The 17,230-nt window shown below is 38.2% G+C and overlaps 1 protein-coding gene across 1 annotated transcript; it reads left to right on the top strand.

Annotated features, from left to right (window-relative positions):
- The first annotated feature begins 2,753 nt into the window (after nt 1-2,753).
- Nucleotides 2,754-15,700, top strand: cep15 (centrosomal protein 15). Its single transcript, XM_086087429.1, has 4 exons — nt 2,754-2,877; nt 3,084-3,207; nt 10,957-11,025; nt 14,892-15,700. The coding sequence occupies exons 1-4, from the start codon at nt 2,849-2,851 to the stop codon at nt 15,063-15,065; spliced, it is 396 nt and encodes a 131-aa protein (XP_085943555.1). The 5' UTR covers nt 2,754-2,848; the 3' UTR covers nt 15,066-15,700.
- Nucleotides 15,701-17,230: the final 1,530 nt, after the last annotated feature.

A 17,230-nucleotide genomic window follows, 5' to 3' on the forward strand; every position in this document is an offset into this window, starting at 1 on the left:
TCGGTGCTGGATTTCACCTTCCTTTGTTTTCTTTGGTCCTTCCTCGGGTCTCCTGACGGCGGTGTTCGGTTTAGGTGAACGGTATGGGATTTTTTCTTAATAGGTTTTTGGTGAACTAACGAATACACGCACACACGCACGCACGCACACACACACATACACATACACACACACATACACATACACATACACATACACATACACACACCCACCCCCATACACATACACATACACATACACATACTCACCCACATACAAAAAAAAAAAAAAAAGAGCAATGATGATGACATTACCGAATTAACAATACTGAGCTCTTTTAGAAAAAAAAGAAAAGAAAAAAAAAGAAATAAAAAAAGAAAAGCAAGCAGCCAAGAGACAGGAGATGACACCTGGGGGTATTCCATCAAGCCGGATTATGGAAAATTATTTTGCAGATCTTCTGTTGATGTGAATGTAGCAGGCGGTGGTCCCCTCCCCCACCTGTGGCAGTGGTCTTAGTCTTTTTTTCTGGTGGCTACAATAATGGGCAACATATATTTACAGCTCAACACCTATTTAGTCTTAATTTTTAAATATATTGTTATAGGCTACTTGCCGACTTGTTGCCATGATCGCTTTTGGCTACTGTTGAGATGTAACAGTGAAGAATGAATATGTAGGTCAATTCGAAGTGCTTTACATTAAATCAATAATAACACGATTAATGTGAAATACACATCTAACATGAAACAATTATAACTTATATATTTAGTCTGTCGGCTTTTTTTGTTTTTTGCCAATGATATTTCCCTCGTCTTAGTGATAGCAGCAGTATTGCCTTTTTTGGTGAGTATTGAATTCCTCATACAGCTCCATCAATAACTTTTTTTCTGTTAGTGAGAAGAATACTGTTCTCGTCTTGGATGGATGCAGAAACGGCTCTTCTGGACATCAAATAAAACATTTCAAATGATGCACAATCTTGTTTATTGAATGATACATGTTGTTATTTGATCTGACTATTTCAAATAACTCTCAATATGGATTAAATTGTACTCCTTTAACATTTCAAACTCAAAATTGGAAGACATTTAGAAAGCATAATTTCTTCACTTTCCCAAAGGTGATTGCAGTGAAATTCTCTCAGAACAGTAACCAGTGTATCAAGGATTCTCATTTGTTGGACTTCACAGCCACTTTGAAGCAGGTTTGATGTCACACCATGTGCCACCCATCTAGAGATGGATCAAGAAGTAGCTTTGATTGACTGCATGCTGGCATCTGTGCAAACAGAATGGTTGGGTCAGCATATTTATACAATAAAAAATAATCATAGCTTCTTAGCTGGGTCATTATCAAAACACAGCCACTGACATTATACGTATTCAGTTAAACGTTTAGCTTTATCTTGTTAGCCAGAAAAAAAACAAAGATTTTGTCACATCTTAATATCAGAAATAGTGGTAATACTGATAGACACAGACATTGTTCATAAACATTTCCATTTGCATTATTTTTTATTTGGCTTCAGTGTTGAAAGCAAATGTGTATGTTTAAAAGTGTAAGAGCCTTTTATTTTAACTGTTTGCAAAGCATACATTGCAAAATACTGACATTTATCAAGAAATTGTAATATTTAAAATAAAATGATTCAATACAGAGGATAAAGGTTTGAGGTTAAAATACCTGTAGCGGCTTAAAGATCCTCCCACATTCCATAATTATGCCTAAAAGGTCAATTGAAAACTAAATCAGCAATCACCAGCCTTTTGAAGCGGAAAGGTACTTTTTGGGTATCAGATGAATGCGAAGAGTAGTTTGATATACACTTTTGAAATAACAAATGTTAAGGGATATTGTTTATGTCCTCAGTTGATGTGCAATGTTGCGCTTGTGCCACAGTGATGCGCTAGGATACTGAATATAGGATGCTTGCGTCATAGTGCTCACACTTTTTTTCTCTTCCGTGATAAGACTGAAGGTTGTCGAAAGCAGACGCGCTTGCTCTCTTGAGTTCCCCAATAAATACTTCATACTTGGCTAAAGAAACTTAATCTATCCGTCATCCATTCATCCGAATGCACTTTTAATAATGTTTCTGTTATATTAATAATGAATGGCACCGAGACACTGATCATTTAAATGATTTCTCACAATATTAAGAACCACATCAATATTAATATGCAACACTATATCTATAAATCTCTGCCAATGTTCACATTTTCAAACGATCACCTGTACAACATCCAAGGAAATCACAATATTGAGATATGTCCCATCACTATAGCTATTTTTAGAACAGGTCCAGCGAGCTGACCATTTGTGCAACCCTAAGCATAGCAGTGATGTACACTGTAAAAAAAAAAAAATCTATAGAATTAACAGTGAATTTCTGTAAAATCGTGACGTTAAAAAAACTGTCAATACAAAAACAATGTAGCATTGTGTAATTTACATTAAAATGTTGTAAAACTCTGAACCAAAACAAATATTGATTTGACAGCTAGAAAATGCTTAAAATATCAAATATTTTGGGGATAATTCACAAATTACTGCAATTTAAACAGATAAACTGTAAAACAGTTAAATTTACATCATAGTATTGGTAGAATAACGCCGTTTGTCAGTAGGTTCGTTAGTACATTGTATTTATGCCAAAAGAAACATGCATTTGACAAAGTCATATTACAAATAAGAATATTTAGATATACAGCCCTTCTGACTAGTGTTGCAGCGACCTATTTTGTCACTTGGTGGCAGTATTGCAACGCTGGGCGAGTTTACCAACAAACATACAGAGAGGAAAGAGAAGAAGGGTATGTTTGCTGCACACTGTTTACATTAGTGCGACCAGTTTCACCCAAAATAAATGGCGGTATTTGAGAAACACGAAGAAATGTAAGTGCATTTGACTAAATTATATGTTTCTGACCGAGTAAATGGTGTCGTTTTCAATACGTGATTGTGCAGAGTTGCCGCAACTTAATTCACTGTTTGGTCGAAAACCTTTTCCCAATAATGGACGCATTTTAAATTCCTTGTATGATTAAAGTTTAAGTAATATAGACTTCTCCTTTCTGTCGTTTGCTTTTCCGGGTCACCAGTTTAGCAAATAGGGCACAGCTGCTCGAGCAGATGAAGAGCCGCAAAGAGACAATGAAGATTCAAAGTAAGGAGCAGTTCATCAAGTCTGAAGTCGCTTGTCAAAGGAACAGCACCCTGTTACAGGTACAACACCCCATCAATTGTTGAAATATTGAATGTCTCCCTTTCATATCAGAAGTGTTATTGTGGGCCACCGTACTTTGTGCTGCACCACTGATCTGTATGTATAACTGGATAGGTCGTGTCCTACAGCAGTGCTTCTCAACCTTTTTTTTTGTTTTTTGTGATGTACCCCCTGTAAATTATTTTTTCAGGCAAGTACCCCCTAATCAGCGCAAAGCATTTTTGGGGTAAAAAAATTAATAAAACACACTTAAAACAGATTGCTGTGCCATCACTGTCTGATTTATTATAAACTTTAGAACCTTTCAAACTCCATTTGTATTTCTAATGATTTGTGTACATACAAATCAAAGTAAAGTTTCCTCTCTTGGGATCACAGTAAACATCTGTTTTCAAAAACAAATAATTAACTTAATTTTAAATAAATATTTGTCCACCAAAAATATTCAGCATAAAGTGTTCTCTTTTGGATCATAGAAAAGATTTGTTATCGAAAATAAATAATAAACTTAATTATTTATAAATATTTGCCCACAAAAATAATCAACAAAGTTTAAGACCTGTCATATCATAGTATATGTTATCAAAAATAAATAATTAACTTAATTGTTTTCAAGTGAGGCGGCACGGTGGATGACTGGTTAGCACATTTGCCTCCCAGTCCAGAGGACGTGAGATCGAGTCCGGGCTTCGGCGTTCCTGGGCCTGGGTGGAGTTTGCATGTTCTCCCCGTGCTTGCGTGGGTTTCCTCCGGGTGCTCCGGTTTTCGCCCACATTCCAAAGACATGCATGGCAGGTTATTTGAACACTATAAATTGTCCATAGGTGTGATTGTGAGTGTGGATGGTTGTTTGTCTCTGTGTGCGCTGCGATTGACTGGCAACCAGTTCAGGGTGTGCCCCGCCTACTGCCCGAAGCCAGCTGGGATAGGCTCCAGCACCCTGTGCGACTCTTGTGAGGACAAGCGGTTAAGAAAATGGATGGATGTTTTCAAGTGACAGGTGACGAGAGGTGGCAAGTTGGGTCGCACCATTCTAGTATGGGGGGAAATCCGAGTTTTTAAAATAATGACATTGAATAGCCTACTGAACCTAAAATTCGTTTTATGAACTTATATGTTCCTGAAATATTTAATTAATTCAATAATTATTTTTAATTGATTTTTGCATGAAGGTGTGCCTTCAAGTACCCCCAGGGGTACGCGTACCCCCATTTGAGAACCACTGGCCTACAGTATGCACGCCCGTGCAAGCCGTTGAAGCCACAGGGTGGCCATCTTACACTCCAATCTCATGATTAGACTGCTGTATAGTATAGTATACGTATACGTACAGATTAGACATAGACTACGGTTTGTAGTCTCTTAGTATATGGCCGGTGTCTCGACAAAACAGCATAGCCGTTGGAATAGCATACCTTGCACTTCTGTGCATGCGCGGTAGGAAACAGGTCATACACAGTAAGAACGGGTTGGGTGTTAGGTTGAGTTTAGGGTGAGGTTAAAGATAGAGTTTACATATGGGTATGCTGACGGTATGTGCTGCTTTGAAGACCCCCTTTTTCTTTTATCGCTCAGTTCCTGAGACCCCAATATTAGATTTGTCAGATTTTCTTGAAAGGCAGGTATAATTCTTTAATAAAAAAAAAAATATATATACAGTTTCCTCCTGTAAAAATCAGCAAGCATATAATGTATACATGTATTTAAGGCAATATGTAAAATGTCGGAATTCCTCTTGTTTATGTTTAACAAATTTAAAACGCTCATAATTCATGCTGCTTCTACTAAGTAGGCTACTGCCTTAAATGTTCTCCAATCTCGATACCATAAATGCATAGGATCGTCCTCCGAGAAACATTTCTTGGGAGTGGTAATACGGCGGCCTCACTGCTTCAAAAGTCTTCGCCTATAAGCTATCCAGTTACTTTATACAGTACATACAGATCAGTGTGCTGCACCCTCAACCCAAACAATGGACTATTGCACTAATCATTTCCGCATTTAGGGTACGGAGGTGTCGCTATTCTAACGTTTAGTGATACCATCAAACTCTTTAAAATATAATAATGTCAAGCTACCGTAACACATTGATTTATTAATTGTTCAAGTTATCCAAATGTCAGTGAAGTGATCAAAGCACCATATCTCATGTATGAGCTACATATACATGCAGGTCTGTGTGAACATAGACTTACACACTCAACTCAGCGTTGTTTACAGACGCAAAAACAATCACAAAATAGAATAGAAAGCCTTTATTGTCACGTTCTATGGGACAGATGCAACAAAATTTAGCTTATGAAAACATAAAAGACAACCAATAATAAAAAATTACAGGGAGTCCTCGAGTTACAAACGAGTTCCGTTCCTACACTGGTGACGTAGCCTGAATTTCCACATAAGTCGGATTTCACTGCTAAAGTTTAAAATTTACGTCAAAATACTTTGTACAATAATTGAAAAAAATACATTTGCGGCACCCGTATGTTTCCGGAACCAATATTTTGTGTTTCCGCATGAGCATTTGTTGCTGAAACAGTCGAAACGTTGCTGGTCGAGTGCGTCGTAACTCGAGGACTCCCTGTAATGACAAGCTTAAAAGGAACCCGACTGTAATGACAAGTTTGCTCCATATGATTTATTTGGTTGTTATTAAGGGTGTGAATTGCCTAGTACCTGGCGATTCGATTTGTATCACGATTCATAGGTCATGATTCGATTCGATACCGATTAATCCCGATACAAATCTATAAATTGATTATTGCGATAAATTTTTTTTTTACTCAAATTTAGAAAATACTAATCAGTAAACTTGTACATGTACACTGTATGATTTGTATGAAAATGTATTTATTTATCTGAAAATGCAGGCGTATAACTGAGCCACTGCATTTAACAAACAGGTTGCAGTCTGTTTCATGTTTGAACAGCACTGAAATAAAATATTAAGGCTTAATGTTCCATTAATATAACATTCTACCATGCTTAATGTGTGAATACTAACCCTAAGTAAGACTTTTTGTTGACTATTCCCATAAAAAAATTGATGTTTAAAAATCGATTCAGCCGCATATCGAATCTATTCGAGAATTGCGCACTGTAATATCGCGATATATTATTTCCAGTTAAATACATTTTGTAAAAACTTGATTTGTACATATGCCACCATTTTTGTTTATGTCGCAACACATTCAGTGCGTTGTGATGTAGATATATAAAGAAAGCTAGGTAAGCCTCCGTAGCGTTCTTAAAGGGACGATCACAACTAGGGATAAACCGATTATCGGTGCCGATATTCAGCATTTTGCCAAATATCGGCATTGGCCTTTTTGAAGAATCATACAGGGGTCATATTTCAATTTTTAAAATGTGGCAACTTCAGGAAACTATTTATTAAAATTTTCAGTTAACGTTATAAGAGATGCTGCTTGACCCAGGGAACTCTCTGCACCTTCTGTTTTTGTTTGAAATTATAACTAAGATACGTTAAATTTTCATACTGAAAGATAATTTGAAATTTTGGTGAACTTTATTTACTGTAGAAAACAATAGAAAGCTATTTACTTGTTTATGGAGATTTTTTTTTACTCCAATATTTTGCGAATCTTAAAAGTTGCTCAATAAACATATGCTTAAAAATTCAACAAATTTAAGAGCTAGAGTTTGTTTTTGTTTTTTTGATGCAAATATATATTTTTTTATTGTGTGAAAATGAATATCGGCTCCAAATATCGGTTATCGGCGTCCTTCACTACTAATAATCAATATCAGGGAAATAACCATATCGGTCTATCTCTAATCAAAATTCTTGAATGTGTCTGGTGAATGACGAGAGCACGGCGTGGGGGAGGGTGACTCTCTCGATCGCATGTTATTTTTTTAGGAACAGTAATGTGAAACGGGAAAAGAAAGCGTGGTAAGCCTTGTAGTATTTATAAAGAAACACCATGTGATCGGGAGAGCCCTTGAGATGATGGCGTGGGGGAAGGTGACTCTCCCAGTCGCATGTTGTTTCTTTAGGAACGCTACAAGGCTTACCTCGCTTTTTTTATACCCGTTTCGCATTGCTCATCAGAGAGCGAGTGGCCATTCTACGTACAAATAAAGTTTCTACAAAATGTATTAAACTGGAAATGATTTTTGAAAAATGAATCTCATAGATATGTTAGTAAGAACCAAATAAATCATTTGATTTAGGAAACTTGTCATTAGAGTCGGGGTTCCTTTTAACTCTTTGACTGCCAAGCATTTTCAGAAAAGAGGATGTGTGGGTGCCAGCTGATTTAAGAATTTAGACTGATCTTTCAAGGTCCACAGAAAATTTTGTGTTTGGACTATGCACTATACACAGACTATGGACTATACACAGATAACACAGATACTACCAAATGAAAAGATTGAACTCTCATCTTTCATCAGAAAAAAAAGTTTGTTTCTACCTTATTCCGTTCTTCAGTAATCAACAATAGAAAATAGGTTAGTTTCCCTCCAAATGCTCTGTTTTGGACCAAAATACGGAGAAAAAAGCTTTTTGTGAAACGATATTATTTCATGCACTCTCGTGAATTTGACACCTTTTTTTTCCATGAATGATGCCACAAACATCTAAACAGTGCTTTACTTCTGTAAAACACTACCACCAACAATGAAAACGTGTTTTTTGATAGCAAAATACGTATATTTACATTCAACAGTGTAACAATTTGACAAAACAATTTGGCAAACTATTTACAAATATGTGCAACTGTGGTACTATTTACAATTGTGTGGATGTTTCAACTACACAGTTTTTCTTTTTGTGAGGTATATTGTGTAAAACTCCCCTGCGTGCAAGGGGACGCAGCAGGATTTGCACCACAGATTAGTTTCACTGCGATTGCCCCTTCGCGTGCACTTTCTTGCCGGCCTTTTTTTCCGGGGAGTAGCAGGTATATACTGCAGTGTGTGTTTGGCCATGTTGTCATCAAGTCTACTCTCAGGATCATGATACAGTGACCTGGTGTTACATCTGGCTTCCTCGTGTCCTTCAGTTCCTATACCGGGTGGTAAGAGATGTTCTGATCCATCTTATCCACTCCATTCATGGTGGCATCGTAGTCCAGAACCAGTGTCTTCTCCGTGATCAGACTGTACCCACTCCTCCGATGAATATGCATTGGACTCGGGGTACTCTTCATCGTCCGATTGAATGTCCGCCTGTGCAGAAGTGCTCGTTTTCCGCCGTTAGCATCGCTAGCCGGTGAGGCTTTACGACGCGATCGAAGCCGCCGCGTCAACGCTTCCAACTTCGGCGTCAACGCTTCCAACTTCGGCGTCAACCTCGGAGTCACCATCATTATCATCAATGTGCTCTTTAGCATTGGTCGATGCTTTTCGTCTTTGAAAAAAATGCTCAAGCGTGAGCTGCTTGCAACCGGTCGCCATTTTCGCCTCCTCAGCCATTCTCCCCTCAACACTCTAGCTCCGCCTCACGTCTTCTAGTGACGCCTACCCGATCTTGTCCAAAGAGAGTCATCGCTGCCATCTAGTGCCCAAAAATAGGCATTATACTAACTCGACCTGCTTGATACTTTCACTTTCAGCACAGCTTGCCAAGGCTTTCCTTCACCCGTTTTCAAAAAAAACAACATACTGAACGTCTTTTAACGTCTTTGGCGGCGCTCATTGGATTTTACTAAACGTTATTTAACGTTTTTGGCGGTCAAAGAGTTAAGAAGAGCAGACTAAGCGTCACTGAACTGCAAAAGTTTATAAGTTATCATAACTTACTAACTTGAGAATTATCCATGGTACACTAATCAGTGTTTCCCACAGATTTGAAATCTACTTGGGTGGGTGGACTCCGGTGGGTGGTGTTGATGAGAGGCGGGTTGGACGGGAGGTGGGTCTCAGTCCTGTTACCACGTCTCCTCTAGCCTCACGATCCACAAGTAAGTGATGGCGAACTAATGTTACATGCGGTATATCCTGTCTTTTTAAATATATTTTAAATACATTTTCTTGAAAACTTTTTGGGTGGTGGCCAATTTACTTGGGTGTCCCGCCCAAGTATTAACATGGTGTGGAAAACACTGCTAATGGTTAATGATATTTATATCATCTCCTACTGCCGAATGTACTGGCAGGGTTTTTCCGCTTACATGCCGCTTTACAAATGAACTCGTTCTGGTTTTTGAAACCAAACTTCAAGAGTTTGCTGACATTTTGTCAAATTTTTCGGAGGTGATGAGTCGCCTGTCTTCATCCACTTTGTGGGTGCAGGTGGTGTGGCACTCTTGGCGCCACCGGGAAGACTGCGCATGAGCACTTGCGTTATTTCTTGATTGCAGTAGTACTGGTCTGATCTCAACCGGTGTTGATAAAAAATCCCAAGACTACCCAGTCCGAGACCGAGACAAGATGCCGAGACGGGACGAGTAATTGGTGGTAGGTTTGCGAAGCGTGGTCTCTTAAAGGCACCGTATTACGTGTGCTTCAAAATATGCACGTGTCGAATTTAGGTTGTTGCATTCTTATCAGTTCACCACTAGATGACACTAAATTGTACACACTGTCCCTTTAATTCATTTGTATTATTTGAGTATAAGAACTCAACCAGGGCCATGTTGCAACAAGCTCTTTTCCCCAGTGTTTTCACCAGGAATGTGAATATAGACGAAACTTAGCTATAAAGCTAATTTTACAGATAAAAATATATATTTTTTCCTGATGAAAGAAGAGACTCTAATCTTTCTTTTGGTAGGTTCCATGTTTTGATAGTAATAGAACACCATATTCTGTAAGCCTTGCAAAATCAGTCAAAATCCAGTAAAACAGCCGGGAGCGAAGGGGGTTGCTTCAGTGAAAATGGCTGGGAGTGAATGAGTTAATAGAGGCAAATATGGAAAGCATTTAGCAGCTAAATGATATCCTCGAAACAGCAAGACAGAAGATGAAGTGGATGGAAGATACAATGGCCATGATTGGAAAGTATCTGCTGAAATCCAGACCAGTGCATTAAGCAATTTCAGTAGGCTCCGTCCTCGACAGCATTAACTGCTGTCATATCTTGTTACCGCACTGAGAGTGAACAGAGGCTGCCACTGCCAGATATGATGCTGTAACAGAATCAAGATGATTTTTATTAGTTCAACTGTTGAATCAGGTGACTTTTAGTGCTAAATTGGCCAGAAATAATGAAATAGAAAAACTTGTACAGGCAGTGGAAAGGCAAAAATATGTTTTCATGTTTTTGTTCATTCATTTAAAGGTACTGTCCGACAGTGGCATTTGCAAATTTTGCTGTGCAAACCCCCACTCCTGATTGGTGGAGTGGTTTTGAGTTTGTTCCTGGTTGATTGTGCAAACCTCCGCTCCTGATTGGTGGAGTGGTTTCGAGCCCGTTCCTGGTTGGCTGCTTTCCTCGGCTTCCTTGAACATCAGTTTTGAATGTTGTTTACAAACGGAAATCCATCAGACGGTACTTTTAAGCGTCCATGTCATTAGTTTAGATCATAGTTATTGATCTGTTGTCAGGTACAAATGAGAATATCAACATTCTTCACAGTATGTTTATTGCCATGTTTATTGTATTGCCAGTTCCATGATTATGAATATTGATTCATTTTTTCTCCCACAACACTAACCTTCTGATTAAATACTCTAGGAATTATATTATTATGTCTTTCTAAATCAATTTTAGTGCCATATAGTCTGATGCTTATTAGGGACAAGTTGTTCATAATTGTGCTGGCTTTTTGTTTCTATAGAATGTGCAGAAGTTAGAGAATCACCTCTGTGGAAGACCGCGGCACCACCCGAATGTCTTTGCCCTTGAGGTAACAAAATGTTCAGACTGACAGATGCAAATTTCAGGTCATTTTTGTTACTTGTTTTTTGGGGCATACAGATGCGCTTCCGACCTGAGCAATATGTGCCGTATAGCCGGTAATCATTGTGATCATTCCTACCAGCAACTTTTTATGATAACCGCCGCACCGCGTCATTAAAATAAACTCATAATGGGTCTAGATTTTTTAAATGCTTAATCAAGTATTGTAATTGATTAATCTAAAGCAATCATATTTTCATTTAATACAAATATTTGACGCAATCAACTCCTAAGTGACAACTTGTAAATATATGTGTAATACTGTATGTACAGAATTAGTGCTGGGCAATATGGGAAAAAACTTCTATCACGATATAGGCTGTTTTATTTTTTTATATATTTTTATTTATTTTATTTAATATATTTTCAGTTTTTCTATTACAAAAAATTATATAACACACTATGACTGTTTATTTTCTCATTTTATTTTAAAGTGAAAAACAGATCTGTATCAAAAGAGAAATGCATCCAGTAGGGCTCCTTATATAAAATGATCAAATGTTCACAAAAGAAGCACAGTAACCACTAACATCTTTTTATTTTATTTTTATTTTTACAAATGTATTTATGAATCCAAATACAAAAAATGTTTCAGACAGACATTGTTTAAAAATAAAAAATTATGAGCTCTACTGTAATGTCGTGTTGAAAACATTTATTGTGCATATTTCAAGTCAAAATCAAAACTCAGGACTGCAGTGTGAAAATAATATTTAGTGATATGAAAGGTATTAAACTTTAGGATATGCATCCATTTTCTGAATCGCTTATCAAACCTGTTGTTATTTTGTTTGCTTTTAGCGGTAAGTGACAAATAAAATTATAAAAAAAAAATTCCCTATCATCTTCACGATAAATATCATCATATCGCCCAGCACTATACTGAATACCTTCTCCGTGTGATTAGGGGAACAACCAAATGTTAAAAACGTGATAAAGGCATGTTATTAGTAGTTAAGATACACAATACTGACAGTAGATAGGGAGTAGGGCTGTGCACGAATCGGTGCTGATTCAAATTGGGATTCACGTGGGATTGGAAAAGTGATCACAAAATCATAATTTTCAGACCAGAACGAATCTTTGGATATTGTTGCTGTCAGGCTGAAATATAATGGCTAGCTAAATATGTGTGATGTAGTTATGTGGTATGGCGTGCTACCTTTAAGCTAGATGGTGGCTTCCCCCCCAGCTAGCTAGCATCCATGCAGCTGGTCCGCGGAATGAGAATTCACAAACAGTGCCAACAAGGTGCAAAAATTTACCCGGGTTGCACCTTTGCCCATGGCACATTGGGAGATCTTAGTCAAAGTGAGCTAATTTAAACAAAAAAAAAGCGTCAGCTACTCACCAATACATAGTTTTCAAAAAGTGAATGTGAGGTTTTGTAGAGCACTTTGGGCACTGTAGGAGGATGTAGATAAAGCACTATATTAGTGCACTTCATTTACCATTTTTGGCAAATTGGATTTTACATTTGTTAAACTATATATGTGATTTTTCGGAAAAGTGCAGTGAGTAAGATTAAGATAACTCATTCGCTGCTGTCAACACGAATAGTGAATTCAGGGTCCAAGTCCACGGGGAAGATTATTAAAGGTCTCATATTAACTTTTCAACATACTAAAATAGTTCTCAAATGTGTAAAAGACATGTCTGTGACATGCATTCGTCAAAATTGACTTTGGATCTAATATTTTTGTTGTCCCTAAATCAGCCAAAAAACACTCTGTTCAAAACAGCCTGTTTTAGGGGTGTGTCACTTTTATTTAAATAGCTGCACCAGACCACGCCTAAGCCATACCCTTTTCTCTCGAAGGGGCAGTGATTTCGGTCATGGTAGCCTTGTGCTGATATTGTGAATGGAAACGACTGGCCATGGGAGCAGAAGAAAAGAAAAATATAGACATGTCTTTTACACATTTGAGAACTATTTTAATATGTGGAAAAGTGGCATAATGTTTTACCATAAGAAAAAGTAGCGTTACTACAGAGACTATGTTGTAGCGTTAGTTTGTGATTGTTCAGTGAATGGTTATTTTGCCGTAACCGGCAAATCTCCCGCGAACGTTATTTTGCCGTGAATGTCTCCGATTTGCCGTTAATGCTTGTAGACATTTACAAGCGGTTATGAATAACACAAATGTGCACATTTAGGCCACTGCGCGGTCGCAACGTGCAAGCAGTCTCAATATGTAGCCGCTTAATATTATCCAACCACCATCTGCTTTATCATATCTGACCTCTTGTAACCAAACAACCTCCACACGACAAATGTAGCTCCCACTTAAGGCACTAAAAATACACCAGCAATATGGTAGAAGGTGCACATATCTTATTAGAAAGGATTGGAAGGAAGGCTAAATCAAAAATGTTAAACTTACATCTTTCCTGTTTGCAGTCGTGTCACACATCCATTATGTTTAAACGTGTTGCAAATCCAGCTCTGAACAGACTTTCACTAACAAAACAGTCCTGAGAAATTATGTCGGTACACGTCCTTCAAAAAAATGTTTTATCCACTGTCTTCTCAAAGACTTTAGGCAAAAGAAGCAACCACTTTTTCTCGATCATTGTTTCCCCTCTCCACGGAGCATTTGCGAGCACGGGGAGAAAAAGAAAGGAGCAGCCAGCTTCTTGAATTTCAGTGGGCGTGACAAGCCTTTACCAGAGGTGGTGCCACTAACCCGAGGGGGCTGGTTCGAGTGCACTTCCGTGTCTTTTTGACGTCACTAAGTCACGGAAGCGTTCACCAAAATCACGCCGTATGATATTGGATCTGCGTTACGAGCTGCCAAGTCGTAAGTTGTTTTTACCCCCCAACACCACCATTCCTTGCATGTACGCAGATTGCAGAGAAATGGTGGCGCAAAAACAAAAAAAGTGCAGGTTTTTTTTTGCAACAACAAGCGACCTCTGGTCCAGCCGTAAGTCATTATGTAATGTTTGTGAAATTATGTTAACCACGCAAGAAAACAACACGCTAACGTTAGCACCACTGATCTGAATATATGACTGGATATAGCCGATAGGCCAAGACTTTAGAAAGCAGCGAGGCAGCCATATTGCTCCTCCCAAAAAACATTTCTCAGCATACGATTCTATACATTTACAGTATCAAAATTGGATAGTATTTGAAACAAAATTGTGATCTTTACTTGTAAAAAGGTGCTTTTTACTTACCCACCACCAGCAGTTTTTTTTCCAATATTATTTACGTGCTTTTTTTTCTTTTTTTTACCATGACGAGCAGCCAAATTGTGTGCAAGAGATTTGCTACTTTGATTACACTACTTGAAAACAGAAATGTGACTTTTGTCATTGTTTTACTCAGGTGTTTTGCGGCTTTGTAATTTATATTTTTCTTTACAAAAGGTGTTTATTACCATGATCATTTTCACAAATAAGTGCATATATTCAATATGTCTCTTATTTCATGTGTAATTTAATTTGTATTTCTTCTTAATAAGAAATCGTGATAAAATCGAAATCAAGAATTTATCATTAAAAAATTTGGATATTCTTATTTTGCAAGATCACCCACCCCTAGTTCCATGTTTTTATAGTAATAGAACACAATATTCTGTGGGCCTTGCAAAATCTGTCAAAATCCATTAAAACAGTTGGGAGCGAAGCGGGTTGCTTCAGTGAAAATGGCTGGGAGTGAATGAGTAAAGATTAACATCACATTAAAATGTCCGACCCATCAGCAAATGTGCAACTTCTCATGCTTGGACATGGGGTAGTCACAGTATTAAGATCTAATATTGGCATTTTGGCACGACACTAAGTTGTCTTGTTTCTGTCTTTCAGGCGCACTATTGGGCATCTGTGGAAAAGTCTATTCCAATCTGGGAGCACTTCCTCCTGGGCAAAGAACCACATCCTACTGATTGCCCTGGACCACCGTCTAAGAGCTCTTGTCAGGAACAAGAAAACACAAAGGTCCATGGCCTGCCTCCTCGTCCAAAGTCCAGACCAGCCTAATATTTTAACTTTGGCTTTACTGCTTACAAAAAAACTGGAGATAACTTTGCCTAATGGCAGAAGGTTTCACTTGTTGGAGATGCTCTCAGCAAAGGTGTTCCCTAAAGGCCACATTTCCCCATTTGTGCCGAAGTCCATTTCTACACGCCAGAACTAGTACTTTTTTTCATCTCAGCTGATTCTCCTGGTCAGACTTCTGACACACCCCACCGCACATAAGCTGAGAATGAATGTGAGGAGATGAAATTCACTGAGGCTGGCTTCAAATTGTGAAAAGTGCATCTTTCCCGAGACTTTTGAATGTTAGAAAGCAGACATTGTTCTCATGTTCTTAGTTGTTACGTTTAAATCATTGATGGTGTCTTTCCGTCTCACTTTGAGATATCCTATTGTGTTGGCGGTCCTTAATCACACGTCAAGTGACGTAAATGTTTTGCTCTTCTCTTGATGCAAGTACATGCACTCAGTCTTTGTACCTACAGTTTGCCTGTCTTAGACTCTGAAGGAGAACATGTTCTTTTATTATAATTAATAATACGATATACATTTAATAAAAGTAATGCAATAATACTTTGCATGCTTAGTGACTGAATGAATGTTTGAAAGTCTATCAATTAAAAACCCAATGCAAACTGCTCTTGGATGTATGGATTGCACTACTACAGTTTTGCAGTTAAACAGTCCCATGTGTTAATGTATCCATTAAAACATGGCTGCAAGTAATTAAGTCATTTCAACTACATAGGAAGGTTGGGGTTTTGGGTTGGCCCTCATACGAGCCACATTTCAAACCGGCCAAACATAATCATTGATTCAGACAATGGGCTCACCTTGGTCTGACTGCCCTTTGTGGAATGGACAAATTGAAAGCTTCCAGTCTCTGTCTCGAAAGTATGGTTAGTTTAAACAGACAGGATTTCTTCAGGTACCTCCAGATTCGTCATTATTTTAACAAAGAAATACAATGTCCCCAATTGCATACTGCTCCCAAGCTGAATGTTTATAGATGCTTATAAAGGATCAAATCCTAAACATATCGGACAACTCTACTTGTCCCTTGGTTAATTGAAAGATGATGTACAGTTCCATATCAAACATCAATGGGAAAAGACAAGGATGGAGATACCTGATGACATCTGGTTGGAGGGATGGAGGTCTCAAATCTGTACAACCAACTTATTTATTTGGACAGATTTTTGTTGGAAGAGTTTGGTGCGTTATTTTATTACACCTAAGCGACAGTCAAAATTGTGCACTATTGATTTTCCATGTTGAAGGGATTGCGGTTATTCTCAGGCATACCAGGTCCTATATTTTGGACATGCCCCGTTATTGTTACTTTTTGGGAAATGGCGTTAAAATTAATGTCCACTGTATTGGGAGTCCAACTTGAATTTTATTTTTATACATTGTTTCTCGGGTTGGTTCCTGAATCTTTACCTGATAATGATGCATACCTTTTTCGAATAATGATTGCAGCCTGCAAAAAGGCAATCACTAAGTGCTGGCTTAAACAGGCAAACCCCACCATGGGGTTACTTGTAAGAACTGTCAAGCATATTTACTTCATGGAAATTATGACATTCACACTTCGCTTACAGCAGTAAAAGGGGTCCAGGTTTTGGAGAAAATTGGACTGTTTGTCAAATCTGAATATGGAAAACAATTTGGATAATGATGACGCTTTGTAATTCTCTGTACATTCTATGTGACCTTCTCGCCCTTTTTTCTCCCCTCCTCTTTGCCCCCTCATGTTTGTACGTCTAAAAATGTTTAAAAAATATATATAACGTATTTTTTTTAAGTGGTTGTGGCTATTGTGCTCCACATCAGAATTCCCTGACCTTTTTTGCCCCATGGACAGGTTTCATATAAACATATTTTGCAGAGGTGGCAAACCAGGTCCAGAAAGTAAAAACCCTGCCACAGTTTGGCTTTAGCCCCAGGTGGTAGCTAGCGAGCTCCCTAGCGAGCTCCCCGGGTGCTTGGTTACTTGCTAGGGAGCTAGCTAGCACAAGAGGCTAAAGCCAAACTGTGGCAGGGTTTTTACTTTCTGGACCTGGATTTGCCACCGCTGACATTTTGACGGATCAGCATAGAAACAGTTGGTTTGGCTTTAAATGTACAACGCACGATTATGACATTACAATGCATGTAGCTGTTGT

Source organism: Leptonotus elevatus, chromosome 10 (genome assembly GCF_054856555.1).
Source record: "Leptonotus elevatus isolate MCC_2025b chromosome 10, RoL_Lele_1.0, whole genome shotgun sequence".
NCBI classification, from domain to species: domain Eukaryota; kingdom Metazoa; phylum Chordata; class Actinopteri; order Syngnathiformes; family Syngnathidae; genus Leptonotus; species Leptonotus elevatus.